At 36.1% G+C, this 16,635-nt stretch overlaps 1 protein-coding gene across 1 annotated transcript in view; it reads left to right on the top strand.

Annotated features, from left to right (window-relative positions):
* DHX36 (DEAH-box helicase 36) overlaps positions 1-16,635 on the top strand; it is a 45,017-nt gene that overhangs the window by 17,840 nt on the left and 10,542 nt on the right. The window contains exons 10-20 of the mRNA XM_054713658.1: positions 1,061-1,201; positions 1,474-1,576; positions 2,360-2,447; positions 5,162-5,217; positions 6,908-6,972; positions 7,705-7,848; positions 10,232-10,349; positions 11,707-11,805; positions 13,298-13,471; positions 13,609-13,695; positions 14,611-14,694. Of these exons, the coding sequence (XP_054569633.1) occupies positions 1,061-1,201; positions 1,474-1,576; positions 2,360-2,447; positions 5,162-5,217; positions 6,908-6,972; positions 7,705-7,848; positions 10,232-10,349; positions 11,707-11,805; positions 13,298-13,471; positions 13,609-13,695; positions 14,611-14,694 (1,159 nt within the window). The remainder of the gene's footprint in view (positions 1-1,060; positions 1,202-1,473; positions 1,577-2,359; positions 2,448-5,161; positions 5,218-6,907; positions 6,973-7,704; positions 7,849-10,231; positions 10,350-11,706; positions 11,806-13,297; positions 13,472-13,608; positions 13,696-14,610; positions 14,695-16,635) is intronic.

Genomic DNA, 16,635 nt, shown 5'->3' with positions numbered 1-16,635 from the left:
GATCCTGGGTCACAGGTACTGAACAGGGAAGGGGATTAATACTTTTGGGGTGTCTGCTATGTGTCAGGCACTGTGCTTTATCACTTTTTTGCTTTTATTCTTATGCCAATACTGTTATCAAAGTATTAATCTCTTAAAATAAGGAAACTAGAAACCTGAAAGTTACACCTTGTTTAAAGTCACACAGCTAGTCAATGTCAGAGCAAGGACATCATTTCCATAATCTGTCTGACTCACAAAACCAATGCTCCACACCTCCCATTCTATCTAGAAGCTGTTCCCTAGGTGAACTCTGAGGGGATTTGGGGTTAAAAGTTTAGTTCATTTTTCTTTGTCTTTCTCCACCTTCATGCTCTCTTACAGTGAATAGTTGGGATTCTGAGGCAAACATGCCCTGCTTATAGCAGTCACTGCAGCATGGTGGAGTCATAGCATAATGCTGAACAGACGAGATTTGAATGCTGATTCTGGCTCTGCCATTAGCTATGTCTGTGGGCCTGAGCAGGATAAATAGTTCTCAAGCATGTGTCTGTACATTTATAGATACGCTATCTGAATCTCCTGGGGCACTAATTAAAATTCCTGGGTTAGCTAACCCCAACCAACCAGACTTTAATTCAAATCGCAAGGTATAGGATTTCAGAATTTACAATTTATACACTCTAGGGAATTCTTATGTGTACTCAGGTTTGGAAACCTATATGTAAAATATGAGTCTTCTATTAGGCAACATTAACTATTAGTAGTATTTTGGACTTAATGTTAACTTTTTTTTTAGCGCAAAATTAAAATTGAAGGTGAAAGTTACTCTAATTTTGATTGCTTAAAATGACCTAGAGGTGTATATACTTAGATAGAGAAGAATGATTTTCATCTAAAATGTCAGATTTTATGTTAATGAATACTTGCAAATAAATGGATATTTAACTAGTGCTCATTAGAAATTATAGTGAAATTACTTTTTAAAAGTCTTTTTTAAAATCCTAAATATAAGCTGAATATTAGCTACAACCAGAGAGTTTTTAAAAAGTGAAGCTACTTAAGAATGTTTTTATTTTAGATATGTTCCAGAACAAAAAGAACACAGATCCCAGTTTAAGAGGGGTTTCATGCAAGGGCATGTAAATAGACAAGAGAAAGAAGAAAAAGAAGCAACCTATAAAGAACGCTGGCCAGATTATGTAAGGGAACTGCGGAAAAGGTAAGTTTATTCTGTTTGGAAGTCAGAGCATAGTGACTGAATTGACTAAAACACAAAGCAGGAATTATCTTCTTGAATTTATACATATTTAAGAAGATTATTATTATCTCATTTTCCACCTAAATACTATGTTGTAAACACTGTTATTTCCCCAGTCACTCTCTCCTATCATTCCCTCATTTGAAGGTTGAGTTAATTTTTAGAATTTATAGAAAGTTAAACCTCAGGAAACTATATCAAGTATTTCATGATTTTTTATTTAACTTTGATAGGTATTCTGCAAGTACTGTAGATGTTTTAGAAATGATGGATGATGATAAAGTTGATCTGAATTTGATTGCTGCCCTTATTCGCTACATTGTTTTGGAAGAAGAGGTTAGTTTTGTTTTCCTCAAGTGACTTAATTTTATTTTCAGATCAAGGTCAATAAAAAAAGAAAATAAATTTCTTAAATGCTTTTTGAAGAAATTGATTTGAGAGAGAGTAACATTGATTTGTTATTCTACCCATTTATGCATTCATTGGTTGACTCTTGTATGTGCCCTGAAGCGGGTATTAAACTTGCAATCTTGGTGCATCGGGACAACTCTCCAACCAACTGGGCTAGCTGGCCAGGGCCTCGTAAATGCTTTTTAAAAATAGCTATGGATGCCCTAGCCTGTTTGGCTCAGTGGATAGAGCGTCAGCCTGTGGACTGAAGGGTACTGGGCATGATTCTGGGTTCAGTCCCTGTCAAGGGCACATGCCCGGGTTGCAGACTCGATCCCCAGTAGGAGGCGTGCAGGAGGCAGCTGATCAATGATTTTCTTTCATTGATGTTTCTATCTCTCTTTCCCTCTCCCTCTCTGAAATCAATAAAATATATTTAAAAATAAATAAATAAAAATAACTTATGGAAGAAATTGCTTTTGACACCAGGAATGAGAATCTCAAAATGCCAAATGATATAGATATTTGACCTATTGAAGAAAAGACTGAAGAAATGAAAAATCTGGTTTATAAATTCTGTTTTTAAAAAGTGAGCTTGTATTCATTATTTATAATCAGTAACCAAAATTATCCTTAGGCAGTATAATTTTAATGAAGGCTAAAGTGCACATATTTTTTTGTGTATTTTGTTATGTGATCATTTGTAATGATTATTTCCCTTCCATACAGGATGGTGCAATATTGGTCTTTCTACCAGGCTGGGACAATATCAGCACTTTACATGATCTCTTGATGTCACAAGTGATGTTTAAATCAGGTATTACTGAAATGTATTTTATTGCAATTCCAAGAGTGGTACTTGAATCATATGTAGCCTGGTTTTTGGATTATTTTGTGTTTGTTTGGTTGTTTTTTTCTGAAATTGTAGGTGAAGATGGTGGGTATTTAGTGAAGTTCTTTGTGTGCTATTATAGGGAGAACATTTCACTTCTCCTCCTAAATTTGCCTAATAAAATTGAGCCCTTAAAGAGAAAATGTTGGCATATGAGCATGTAATCCCTTAGTCCAGTGGTCGGCAAACTCATTAGTCAACAGAGCCAAATATCAACAGTACAACGATTGAAATTTCTTTTGAGAGCCAAATTTTTTAAACTTAAACTTCTTCTAATGCCACTTCTTCAAAATAGACTCGCCCAAGGCCGTGGTATTTTGTGGAAGAGCCACACTCAAGGGGCCAAAGAGCTGCATGTGGCTTGCGAGCCGCAGTTTGCTGACCACAGCCTTAGTCCACTGATTCTCATCTCTGACTAGACAACAGTCAGCATGGCACTTACTTAGACTTCAGATACCTGAACCCCTACTCACCCCAAATCTAAGAAAGTGACCTGAAGTTTTAAAACTTTCTGAGATGATTTGATTCTTTAACAATATGATTTTAAGAGACATCACCTCTTTTGTCTTAGAGAAAAATGCAGGGGAACATTTTTCTCCTATAAAATTCAGTTACAGCATCTTCAGGTGTCATTTTTAACTTCAAATCAGTAAAATATAAAGCAAATTCTATTTAATGTGTAATTTATGAATATAACTTTTAACTTTACTCCCTTAAAGTACTTTTGACACATTTTTATTTTATAATACTAAAAAATATTTGGTCTAATTGTATTGGCTAAACTAGTGAAAGGTATATTTTTTATTCTTTGTTAAATCCTATTATGGTAGTGCCCTCAAAGTATTTTTTATAATTAAAATTATTTACTCTTCTCAAGTTAGAAAAATACTTTTATCTGATTACCATGACTTCTCTATGATGAAATACCACTTTTTCTTTTTCTTGTAAGTGGTAACATTTATCTATAGAAGATTAAGCATGATTAAACTCTACGCTGAGTGGGTTTTTTTTAAACAGTGGGAATTTTGGCGGGGAGGTGTTGAGTTTTCTAACTTTGACCTCTTTTTTCCCATAAACACTATGATCCACTTTTAGTTTTAAAAAATGCAGGGAAGATATATACCCAAATGTAATATTATTTCTGTGGGAATGGGGAAAGAGTGTGATATGCTAGGTTATTATAATTGACTTCATTAACTTTCTAATTTAAGTTAATTCTCAAGAATGGAGGTATTAATTTATACTTTCACCACCAGCTCAATTTTTTTTAAAGGAAGTCTTAAAAGTTTAACAAGTATTTTTTTCTCAAATCATATTTTAAAATTTTAGCCTTAATAATCAGTTATACACTGCTAGCCATTGTAAAAGAGGAGAAATTGGTCGTACTCATACTGACTGAAAAGTAAATCATAAAATTCAATTTATCAGATGCTTATCAACATTCTCATTCTTGTCATAAGAAATTTTGATCCTGTTGACTACTTTGATGTGTGATATCAGCTATATAAACTATTTTTATTCCAATTATACTGTCTTCAGCAAAATTGTTATTCCATCATCCCTGACTGCTCTTTTTTTTTTGTAATGAAACATTTTAAACTTACAGAAAATTAGGAAAATCATATAATGAATACCATATACAAATGACTTTAATGCAACAATTATTTTTTATGGTCTAGTTTTTTCCTTTTTAAAGTAAATTGTGGCTATCATATGTTATCTAAATATATAAGCATGCATCTCTCAAAAATAAAGACGACCTCAATAAAAAATATTAAAAAAAAAAAATAAATAAAAAAAAAAAATAAAGACGATTCCTTGTAATAACCTCAATGCCACTATCATGCCTAATCATTAACATCATTTAATAAACCATTATGTAATCAGGTTTTTCTATTTTGCCCCTATAATGTCTTTCAAGGTTACCTTGTTCAAATTATAGAAAAAGTCAAACCAGATAAATCTTTGACTCTAGTTCTAGAACATCACTCCCATTCTCTCTCTTCTTTCATGTTGATGACTTATGGAAAAGACTAGGTCAGCTCTGATTTGTCTGAATCTTCATGTTATCGTTTCATTTGATTGTTTCTGACCTGAGTTTTCTAAAAACAGGAAGTTTTGTTGGAAGGCTTGATTCAATTTGAGTTAAGTATTTTTGGTTTGAATTTTGATTGAATTAATGAAATTTATTTCATGTCACCAAAGTAATTTTAGAGCATTTTTTTAGCAAACCATTTGCTTGACAGCATTTTATTACTTTTTAAGTTCAGAAGGGTCACAGACAGTCTCTCTTTCGAATAACACCAGTTCTTTTCTGGTAGAAATATAGCTATCTTGATTCATTTGGGCACTGTTGCTAGAGATTTAAGTCAGTTTGCTTTTTTTTTTGTAACCACAGCTAAATGTGAAAGATACTTTTGTTCCCTTAACAGTCACCCTCCTTCCTCTCACTATACTGCAACAAACTTTCTATTAGCTGATAATCATGAATGAGCTTGAGCTATTTAATTTTGAAATTTAAAACATATGAATGTAATTTCTTAAAATTATGTTCCATATATGTCTGATGGAGCTTTTCTGCAACTACCTTAAAATTTAATTTTCTAAAAAGAAAAATTAATTTTCTTTTTAATTTTCAGACAAGTTTCTTATTATACCTTTACATTCACTGATGCCTACAGTTAACCAGACACAGGTATGTTAAATTTATTCACTGTCTTTCAAACTGAGGCAATCTTAAAGGACTGCTTATTGTGCGTTTTGTTTTATATTTTTTATTTTTAAGGCATATTTTTAAACAGTAATCCATATAGAAATACTTCTTTGGGAACCTTTGCAAATGAGTCTTCGGGAGATAATTTTACAAAAACATGAATTAGAGAGGGTAATCCACAAATCAAATTAGTTATGTCAACATTAGGGAAAAATATAAAGATTGGTTTCACCAATAACTTGCTTGGCTTTTATGAATAAAAGGAAAAAGGTATGTGAGTACCACTAAATATAAATCGACCTAGAAATTAAATATCTTGATATTTGAATTTTTTAAATATATTTTATTGATTTTATTTACAGAGAGGAAGGGAGAGGGATAGTTAGAAACATCAATGAGAGAGAAACATCAATCAGCTGCCTCCTGCACACTCCCCACTGGGTATGTGCCCACAACCACGGTACATGCCCTTGACCGGAATCGAACCTGGGACCCTTGAGTCCACAGGCTGACGCTGTATCCACTGAGCCAAACCAGTTAGGGCGATATTTGAAATTTTGATATAACAGCATTTAGAATATTTATGTGTAGGTGTGAGATTTCCTGTTTTGTCAATAATATATTATTTTGGTTTTTATTATTATGGTTTTGAATATTTTGGCTTAGTCAGATTCAGAGATTTCTCTAGTTAGAATGAGCTCTGCATTCTCAAAGGCAAGATAATTTTCTGGATTGCAGTGTTTGCAGGCCCTGGTGGGTCCCTTCTAGTTTTTCCACTCTAAGAAAATATAAAGACTTTTTTTTTTTTTTTTTTTTTTTTTTTACTGAGACTCTTTTAATATCCTTTCTGCTGGTACCAGTCCTGAGTAAGGCTCAGCCAGCTGAATTAGTTATAGAGAGCTGCTAGATAAAGAAGAGAAGAGGAAAGAGGGAGAGCTCTTGATTCCAAAGACTTAGATAGCAGAGTATTCAGTGCGGAGGCACTTCCATCTCTGACACCCTAACAGTCAATTTTTTACTCCTTTGCTAGAGACTGTGACTAGCCTTGGAAACAGCATTTTCTCTGTTACCACTTTTATACATGTAGGGATAAGTTTATGCATTTTTTTGCTTTATAGCCAAGTGGGACTTGGCTGCACGTCTTTTCATCAACTTGGTAGCTTTATCCATGCTGCATTGTTGGTAGGATTCAGCATTTGAAGAGGATTTTGTTTTAATCCAGTCTAATCTCAGAAGCTAGTTTACGAAGGTACACGAGCTAACATTTATTCTGATGAGTTGGGCATCTGCTTGGTTATTTATTGTCATTACCCATATATACCCAAGAATAATTCATAATTCTTATCCTTAAACTAAATTTTTCTCTCTCCCTTAAAAGCTTGACTACACAATACGATGTTTAACCAGTTTTTGTTTAAAAAAACATTATATAAATTATTGTATTTCATTTAAAATCTTGTTTGTGATAAGGTTCTGACATCTGTGGGAGATTTAATTTGGTATACCTAAAGGGAGTTTTATGGTATTGAAAATGATGTATATCTTATAAATACAACTATAAATATCAGATTCATACATATGTCCACAGTGCTAAAAATGAATAGTATCTAAAGTAGTTTCTCTAATTGCAAGAGTGATGTACTTTTGGGGTTTTGATGTATTTTTCTTACAGGTGTTTAAAAAAACCCCTCCTGGTGTTCGGAAAATAGTAATTGCTACCAACATTGCGGAGACTAGGTAAATATTGTTTTAAATATCAACTGCTGGTGATTATATTAGTTTTAAGCCCCATAAATTATTTACATACCTTAATCTTTTTTCTCTACAAAATATTTGTAATTTCTTAGTCATGGTAGTAGCATAGGTTCGTTTAGTTTTTGTTTGTTTTAACCTGTACTAATTTTTTAGCCTTCTTCAGAAACAGCCTTTTAAGTGTTGTATGGGTGTGTTGTTGTTTTTTCAAAGCCTTCCTAAAAACTATGGGAGCTGATGTCAGTTTTGTTTCATTTGCCTTTTGTTGGTTGGGGATGGAATTGTTTGGTAATTTGGCTTAGTTATATATAGCCTTTAAAATGTATGTATTGTCTTGAGGGTACTAATATACCGGTACAGCACTGAAGGTTGTTCTGTGAAAGCTGATACTAAACCATGGCACTGGGAAGGGGTGGGGGACACAAAAGCTAGGAACTAAAGTATTCAGGCAAGCTATGAAGTTTGGCTGTGGGCAAGTAAGAATCCCACATGGGATCTGCAAAATTGGCAGGACACTGCCGCTGCAGGTGCTGAGGATGTCTACAATGAGGTGCTTGATCCAGTAACATTGGTAAATGTGGGAAGAGTGGTGAAAATCCTGAACTGCTAAAATCAATGTGATCCAGTAGAAATGTTCTAAAATCTCTGTCTGTAGACCTGACGTAGATTAATATGCTTTTTATGTGTTAATATTTTATATATCTGTTTTCCTAACAGCATTACCATAGATGATGTAGTTTATGTGATAGATGGAGGAAAAATAAAGGAAACACACTTTGACACACAGAACAACATCAGTACTATGTCTGCTGAGTGGGTTAGTAAAGCTAATGCCAAGCAAAGGAAAGGTCGAGCTGGAAGGTAAGATGGGACTTTGTCTGAAGCCTTTAAAAAGAAACAAAAATGTTATGTAGCAAAATATGTTGCTAACACTTAAAAATATTTATTAGGAGAGTTACTTTTCATATTTTTTAAAACACTGTAGAACATTTTTAAATGGAAAAGTTTTAATTATAATTTCTTTGGAATTCTTTTTTATGATTTTTCTACCTCTTATTCTCAATACAGTTAATTAAAATTAATGTTCTTTATTATATTACCTATAATTTTATTTCTTTTTAAAAGTGTATATTACTAATGGTAACTACTAATAGTATTTGAATGTCCTAATCACTTAATATATTAACTTAATTTTCAGCAGTGCCATGAGGTAGGTTATCTCTATTTCAAGGGTAAGGAAATTAAGGTACAAAGAAGTTGAAGAATCTATTTAAAGTCACATGACTTTGTAAGATGGCAGAGGCAGGACTTGAATTCAGGCAGCTGGTTCCACAGTCTGGCTCCTGATTCCTGTACTGTACAGCTGTACTGGTTCTGCACCATTAGTTACCAACGAAAACACCAAGAAAATCCCTTTCTCCCATTGATATAAATAGTAGTATAAGTAAAAGTATGTCTTAATGGTAGGAAAATGACTTGCCATTAACACAAATAATTGTACTTACTCTTGATTTTCATGCATTTTTCCACAGCATTTTTACACTTTTACTCATGTGAGTGTAGAATCCTATGGAGTTGTAGAGAAGCGTTTTCTCTTATCTTTTACAGGCAGAATCTAAAGATTCCCCTTAGTGTTCAGATAGTGGCTTAAGTAAGGAAATGAAAGTTGAAAGAAAACATTACAGACCATTTTTTTAAGTTTGTAATATATCTATAAAGCTCTGACATACTTGCAGATTGTCCCAGTATAACTTGATTTCCAGGTAGTTCATTAGATTATGCAAAGTCATGGTTTAGTGTAAGAAATGTACCCTTCTAATTACTTATTAGGGGATAACTTGATTGGGAACCCAGCAAGACTGGGGTTTTTCCATGCAGACCTGTTACTACTGGGTACTGACTTAAAAAGTATTCATTGTAGGGAATGGGTTTTGTCACACTTTTATATGAATAGCACATACACTAGGCCTTAGGTTGGAACCAGGAAACAATTATGGAAATAAAATAAATGAAGTGTGTTACATTTTTATCTAGCTCTTCATCCCCACTTTCCTAGTGTATGTTAACTGTGGAATTACAATGTTTTAATTGAAATGGAAAATAGTCGTTTGTAGGCTCCATAGATGTAAATTCCTCTAGCAAAGCCTGATTAGCTTGATAATTAATTTAAAGGTCAGAGCAAACTGACCTGAGGTGGTCCTGAGTGGAAGCACCCTTAGTTTTTGAGCACATGTTATATACACTGAGTGGACAAACCAACACTCGGCTTCCCCCAAGTGGGACATAGGCCCCGCCACCTCCCAGGAGCGAAACCCCACAAAATTGCAGCCAACACTGCCAAAGCCCCATGGCGCAAAATGCGGCCCACAGCCCAGCCTGGAAATGTTCACTGTGGGCGCTGGGTAATGATGTCATATAGCAACGCCCGACTTTCTCTCTCTAGCAACTAGCCTCCTTGGAGTTTCTTCAGCCCAGGAACCCAACTTGCTTTATAGTCAGGTGCAAATATTTTACAGTTTAACCAAATGTTTGTGAAGCGTTTTCCTGTGCCTCATCTCATTTATCCTCACTGAAGTCCTGGAGTAGGTAGATAGGAGACTCATTAGAATCCTATTTTCTTTTCATTAGCAAGACAATGGAGATTTAGAAAGTTGAAAAACTTGATCCGACTGAAAAGAAGTAAAAAATGGTGGAACTTGAAAATGACTTCAGGTTTTTTCACTGAGCAGAATATAGTCAAACACTGCTGCAGTTAAATATGTTACCCTTTGTTCTCCCTGTGTGATCTACAATAATAATCTCCTTCGTGTTGATATTTACTGCTGTGTTGCTGAAAGAGAAGTTGGGCTGGAAAAAGTTTAGCTAAATCCGAAAGCAGGCCTAATTAAGCAAGTTTATATATAAAAGGCTAAGTTGACTCTCGCATGCGCAATTCATATAAAGCTTTCTCTGGCGCCAGTCGCACGCGTGTGTTTCAATCTGTCATTGTCGATCGTGAATTTGGCAAATAGCGATATTAAAATATTTCTTCTAATTAATTTCCTTTCAACGTGCACTAATCCCTGTACTGGGACACTAGTATATGATAAGTAAAAGTGAAATAATAATTAGTTATGGTGTGGCTTGTAAGAAATAGGTAATTGGCTACGTTTCCTGCCTATTCTTTTCTCTGGAGTTCTAAAATGTCACTGATAAATGATTCCTCCCTGGCTCACGCCCCCCCCCCCCCTTTTTTTTTTTTAAGAGTTCAGCCTGGTCATTGCTATCATCTGTATAATGGTCTTAGAGCAAGCCTTCTAGATGACTATCAACTGCCAGAAATCTTGAGAACTCCTTTGGAAGAACTTTGTTTACAAATAAAGGTAAATTGGGTGGGTGGTTAAAAAGCTAAATGGGTGTGGGGTTCTAATTTTTATCACGTGTTTGTTTCCTGTGTGTGTTAGTAAACTATGTTTATAAACTCCTTTCAAATGCTTAAAAGATTTTCATCATTTACTGCTCTGGAGCCAAAGAACCTGTGTTGGAATTCCACCTTCCCTCTGACAAGCCAGTGTTGTTACATTGGACAAATTACTTAAATTCACATACAATTCTTAATGGCACATAGTCAAGTGTTCAGTAAATATTAGCTACTGTTACTCCATCTTAAGATTTTTATTCCTCTTTATAAACTTAGTTACCCTTGTTTCCAGTATTTTATATATTTTCATAAAGTTAACTTTATTTTGAAAATAAGTAATCAACTTGTTAATTGGTAATCAACTTGTTAGTTGAGATTTTAACCAACTACTTTTCTCATTAATAAGAATTGGTGGTTGATAGAAAGTAGCAAGCATATCAGCCTTTAAGCATATTTTTATGGAATCACAAATGTAATTTTAACTTACTCTAGTAAAAACACTAACTTGAAAATAATGTTTAGGTTTGATACTCTATTTGAATGAGTGACACAGGCAGGACTACTAGTAAACTGTTATGTCAATACTAGAGGCCCAGTGCATGATTGAATCATGCATGTGTAGGGTCCCCTACACGCTTTCGCTTTCGATCGCTGGTGCACCTGCTGACTGAGCGGAAAGGCATCCAGCTCCCACGCTTTTGCTTTTGATCGCGGGGAGCTGGGTGCCTGTCCGTTGGTGCACCAGGCCTTTCAGAAGCCTCCGGCGTGGCGGAGGCTTCTGAAAGGCCTGGTGCCTGAGTGGACAGGCACCCAGCTCCCACGCTTTCGCTTTGGATCTCTGGTGCACCAGGCCTTTCAGAAGCCTCCAGCGTGGCGGAGGCTTCTAAAAGGCCTGGTGCCTGAGCGGAAAGGCACCCAGCTCCCAGCTTTTGCTTTGGATCACGGGGAGCTGGGTGCCTGTCCGCTGGTGCACCAGGCCTTTCAGAAGCCTCCAGCGTGGCGGAGGGTTCTGAAAGGCCTGGTGCCTGAGCGGAAAGGCACCCAGCTCCCCGGCTTTTGATGGTCCGCGGCGGGAAGTGAGCTCGCTGCCCCAGAGGCCCCTTCTGTGCTGCAGCACAGCCGTGGCGCCCACGCTGAGCTCGCGCCGCTGCTGGCGACGCAGCTCAGCGTCCCGCCCGCCCAATCGGCCACCCTGAGTCCCGCCCCCCCCCCGCGCCTCCTCGCCAATCGTGGGCATAGCGGAGGCACGGTCAATTTGCATATTTGTCTATTATTAGGTAGGATATGATACATGTTTAATTATATTTGTCTTCCCCCAGATCTTAAGGCTAGGTGGAATTGCTCATTTTCTGAGTAGGTTAATGGACCCACCATCAAATGAAGCAGTGTCACTCTCCATAAAACACCTGATGGAACTGGTAAACCTGATTTTTCTTCTTAATTGTAACTTAGATGTAGAGTGTTAGAGCATGTAAGCCAGCTAATTATGTACTTACTCTCATTACTGCAGAGTAGACTGGTGAATGTGCAGTGCCAATTTTATACACTAGTTGACTATTCACCTGAGTGTATGAAATATGAGTTGGAAAGTTAAAAAATGATACCTTTATATTTTATAATACTGGCTCCTTTCCACACAATTTTTTTCATTGTAGGCCTGATTTAAAATTCCATACAATTCTGAAATCTTTGAATTCTTGGTCTTTGTTTGTGTTTCTTAAAATGAATTTGTTTTATTCTACTCTTTCTGATTACTGTAGTGTTTTTTAAAGCTTTTGTCAAATCTAAGTAACTTAATTACAGTATGGACATTTTATTAAGGCAACTCTTGTATTTTTGAAGAAATACTAACAGGTGGCTTTTCTCCAAAATATCATTTTTCCCTACCTGTCATTTTATTCTTACCGATTTTTTCCCTTAGTGTGTGTGTGTGTGTGTGTGTGTGTGTGTATCATTTTTCCCTACCTGTCATTTTATTCTTACCGATTTTTCCCCTTAGTGTGTGTGTGTGTGTGTATGTGTGTGTGTGTGTGTGTATTTTTTTTAATGAAGTCAGTATTTTGAGAAACTAAGTTTCAGTATTTTAGTCAAGTGACTGTTTAGTTGGTAGCCATCTGTGCAGGATCATGTTGAGAAGCACAGAACTAGCTGTGAGGTAGTGCCTCCAGCGATGAGAAAGGGACTGTTAGTGCCCAGAACGGAGAGAACGAAGTTAGAGCTGTGCTGTCCAATACAGTAGCCACTAGCCTCATGTATTCAATGCACAGTAATAGAATATTTCTGTTATCGCTACAAGTTCTGTTGATTGGTGCTGAATTAGAGGATGCCAAAGTATATTTTACATACTTCAGTTTTATTTAAGCCATCCGTGCAGAATCTTTTGAGAATTTGGCCCATATTAGAACATTGCAATAGCTTTTAATGTGAGTAATAAGTTGTTTAAGTGAAAAAATATTGTATATTATCTAACCATCTTTAGAATGTAGGTTAGATTTAGTGAGGTTACTGGCATTTTAGGAAGTAGTACAGTTTTACTAGTGGCCCCTCTCCCCTTCAAGCTTTTTCTAATAGAATACAGCTGGAGAGCTGGGTGGTGCTTAGAATCATCTTATTAGGGTAGAGATAGATGGTCAAAGGCAGCAACACTTAAAGCCTGAGCAGTGTGACATCCCCTCTCCCAACTGAATTTAAGAGCTGATCTTGACATAATCATTTGCAGACAACAGAATCTTGAAAAGGCCAGCAAATGCTTGTCAGCAGTGGGGTCTGGAGCCCACGTTTTTAAAAAACTTGACTGTGAATTACAGCATTCCCATGTAAGAGGGGCCTCTTTTTTTCTAAGCAAACTAAAATTAGGTTGAATGTGATGCTTTAGAATGTCTGTTTTAAACATAAACCCTTACTTTACAGAATGCTTTGGATAAACAAGAAGAATTGACACCTCTTGGAGTCCACTTAGCACGATTACCAGTTGAGCCACACATTGGAAAAATGATTCTTTTCGGGGCTCTGTTCTGTTGCTTAGACCCAGTCCTCACCATTGCTGCTAGTCTCAGCTTCAAGGATCCCTTTGTCATTCCATTGGTAAGAAAGATACAACGGAAAGGCTAGGCAAACGAAATAGTTGTTGCTTAGGTACAATTTTTCACTCGCTTTTTATTAGTATGCTCTATTATATACTGTCAGAGCCATTTAAATTGCCTTCCTCTGTATTTTTTAAGGGGAAAGAAAAGGTTGCAGATGCAAGAAGAAAGGAATTGGCAAAGGATTCTAAAAGTGACCACCTGACAGTTGTGAATGCATTTGAGGTAAAAAAGAAATAAATAAATAACTTGTGACAGTTTATTCAAGAGAAAAGCTGATAATAGAATAGAACCATATTTAACTTTTTTAAATCTATATTATCATAGGTATTAGGAATAAATTGCTAAGTGAGAATGTTTAAAATTAGGTGAACATTTAAAAAAAATTTAACCATTTTGTATGTTCCTGTTTTGATCACAATTGAACAAGTGAATAATTTAAAATTTTATTTGATATTCACTTGTATCTATCTTATTGACATTTATGACAGGTCTCTCTCTGATCATTAATAAATTAAACCTGTGTTCCGATTTAACGTTTTGATAGAGTATCTTAATCATGTACATTATTCAGAATATAGACATTTTCTGCTCCCAAATGCCAGGCTTAGCTGAAGATAAACATTTATCACCCATCTTTTCAAAAATTTAAATGTTATGTGGTATATAGAGACAGCAACTTCTAGAGTCAGTTTTGTACTGCATAGCATGAGAATATTTTTTTTTTGCCTTTGAGCTCATTCATTATTACTTCCCTTTTCTCCATCTTTCCTCCTCTAGCTAAAAAATAAATTTTGTATTTGTGAAATTGAAAAATATTTGATAGCATTGAAGTTTATTGAACACTGCTCATTTAGTTAACTTCATTTTGTGCAGTATGATGCCAATTTATATGAAATGCACAATGTATTACTATATAACTTATTTACAGAAAGGTCTGGAAATTCAGTGGCAGTTATCTCTTAACAATTAGGATCATGGGAAGGTTTTTGTTTTTCTTTAGTTTTATAAATTTCAAAATTCTTTGACCTTTTTATAGAGAGAACATCAATAGAAGATTATTACCAAAATAAAGACAGACAAGTAGGCAGTCTTTGCTTTGGGGAATGATATAGTTTACTTTATTTCTTTGCATCATAGGGCTGGGAAGAAGCTAGACGACGTGGTTTCAGATACGAAAAAGACTATTGCTGGGAATATTTTCTGTCTTCAAACACACTGCAGGTAATGGTGAATGTTTTGAAGTGATTCTCATTTATATTAGAAAATATATGAATGCATTTTGTACAGTTAGATTGGTAGCAAAAGGTTAATTGTGTGAATTTGTCTTAGGAAATTGAGTCATTATACAAAATCTTTATTAAAGCAAATGCAACAAAACAATAAAAGATGTGTAATATAATAAACAACTGATGGTTAAGGAAAGCTACAAGAATCTAAAGTATAGCAAGAAAACACAGTAAGGCTCAGTTACTGTTCCTGTACCCACCCTCTAGTTGACATTTTGATGGTTCAGCCTGAAAATTTTCACTAATACTCCTAAAACCTATTTTTAATATCAAATAGGGTATCTTTAACTTTTAGGTAGGTATCTTTATCTTTAACTGATTTAGTGTAGTGAGAAAACACTGGGCAGTAGGCATTTGTGAAACAGAAGCAAGTTAATAATACATAGGGCAGATGCTCTGTAAGGGATAACTGATCTCAAAACAGTAAGAATAGGAATGTCCTCACCTTTCCCCATCACGAATACACTTCAGCTGTGTGGCATGAACTTTGGGCTGGACATTGAGCAATTCTATAAGTGGGTAAAAAAATCAGGAATCTAGCATATTTAATCAAAACTGCCAAGGCATCAACAAAATGAAAAGAAGGATCATGGCTATAGCCTTACTTACAACTGTTTCCTATGGGACAGTTTAAGAATATGCATTCAATAAAACAAAAATAAGAAAGGAAACCAATAGAATAAAAAGACTGCTGGGCTAAGAAGAAAGACCAGAAGAATTACAATAAACAAAATATGCATCCCTTTAAAGCAAATTATTGCCATAGAAGAAAGGCTTGAGATAATCACAGTTTATAAATGCAGCTGCAAAAGGAAAACATCCTCTCTAATAAAAGAGTAATATTCAATTGACCATCACTCCAATGCAGAAGATGGCTGCCCCCATGTGGACACAAGATGTCCAGCCGGGGAGGGCAGTTGGGAGGGACCAGGCCTGCAAGGGAGGGCAATTGTGGGCGATCAGGCCAGCAGGGGAGGGCAGTTAGGGGTGACCAGGCTGGCAGAGGAGGGAAGTTGGGGGCAACTGGGCCTGCAGGGAAAGGCACTTGGGGGTGGGGGAGACCCCAGCCTGCAGGGGAGAGCAGTTGGGGGGGAACCAGGCCAGCAGGGGAGTGCAGTTAGGGGCAAACAGGCTGGCAGGGGAGTGGTTAGGGGATGATCAGGCTGGCAGGCAGAAGCAGTTAGGGGCAATCAGGCAGGAGAGCAGTTGGGAGCCAGCAGTCCTGGATTGTGAGAGGGATGTCCGACTGCCGGGATTGGGCCTAATCGGGCAGTCGGACATCCCTCGAGGGGTCCCAGATTGGAGAGGGTGCATGCTAGGCTGAGGGACATCCCCCTCCCCCAGTGCACGAATTTCGTGCACCGGGCTTCTAGTTAAAGTAATAAGTAAAAAACTTACAGACAGGAAGATAGGACTAATCCATAGTGAAAATAATAGATGTCTAAACATAGAAAATTCAAGTGTAATTAAGTATGTATTTGAGAAATGTGTAAGAACATTTTCCTGGGGAAAAAAGAAAAAAGAAATGAACCACAAATATGGAAAGTTGGCTGAACCCAAGTGTTATTTGAGAATATTGTATTCAGGCAAGATATTGAAATCTGAAGAAAAAGGGTAGACATTCAAGAAAGCACTTGAAGTACTGCACCCATGAGCTTGAGCTGTCCTTGAAAAATCCATTGAAAATGAAATGCTGCCTTTTGAGGGATGAATCAAAAAGAATTCATTAATAAAGAATGCATGCTAAACAGCTGGTGGTGTACACTGAAATTACATAAATACACAAGTTCAAAATAAAAATGTAAAGATCATTATCCTGAACAATAAAAAATAATGGTAATAAAACTCAGGAGGTAACCCAGAGAGTCACAAGAAA

This window comes from Eptesicus fuscus, chromosome 3, assembly GCF_027574615.1.
Source record: "Eptesicus fuscus isolate TK198812 chromosome 3, DD_ASM_mEF_20220401, whole genome shotgun sequence".
Classification (NCBI taxonomy): domain Eukaryota; kingdom Metazoa; phylum Chordata; class Mammalia; order Chiroptera; family Vespertilionidae; genus Eptesicus; species Eptesicus fuscus.
Note: the sequence above shows the minus strand (reverse complement) of the source record. Positions and strands in the feature narration are given on the sequence as shown.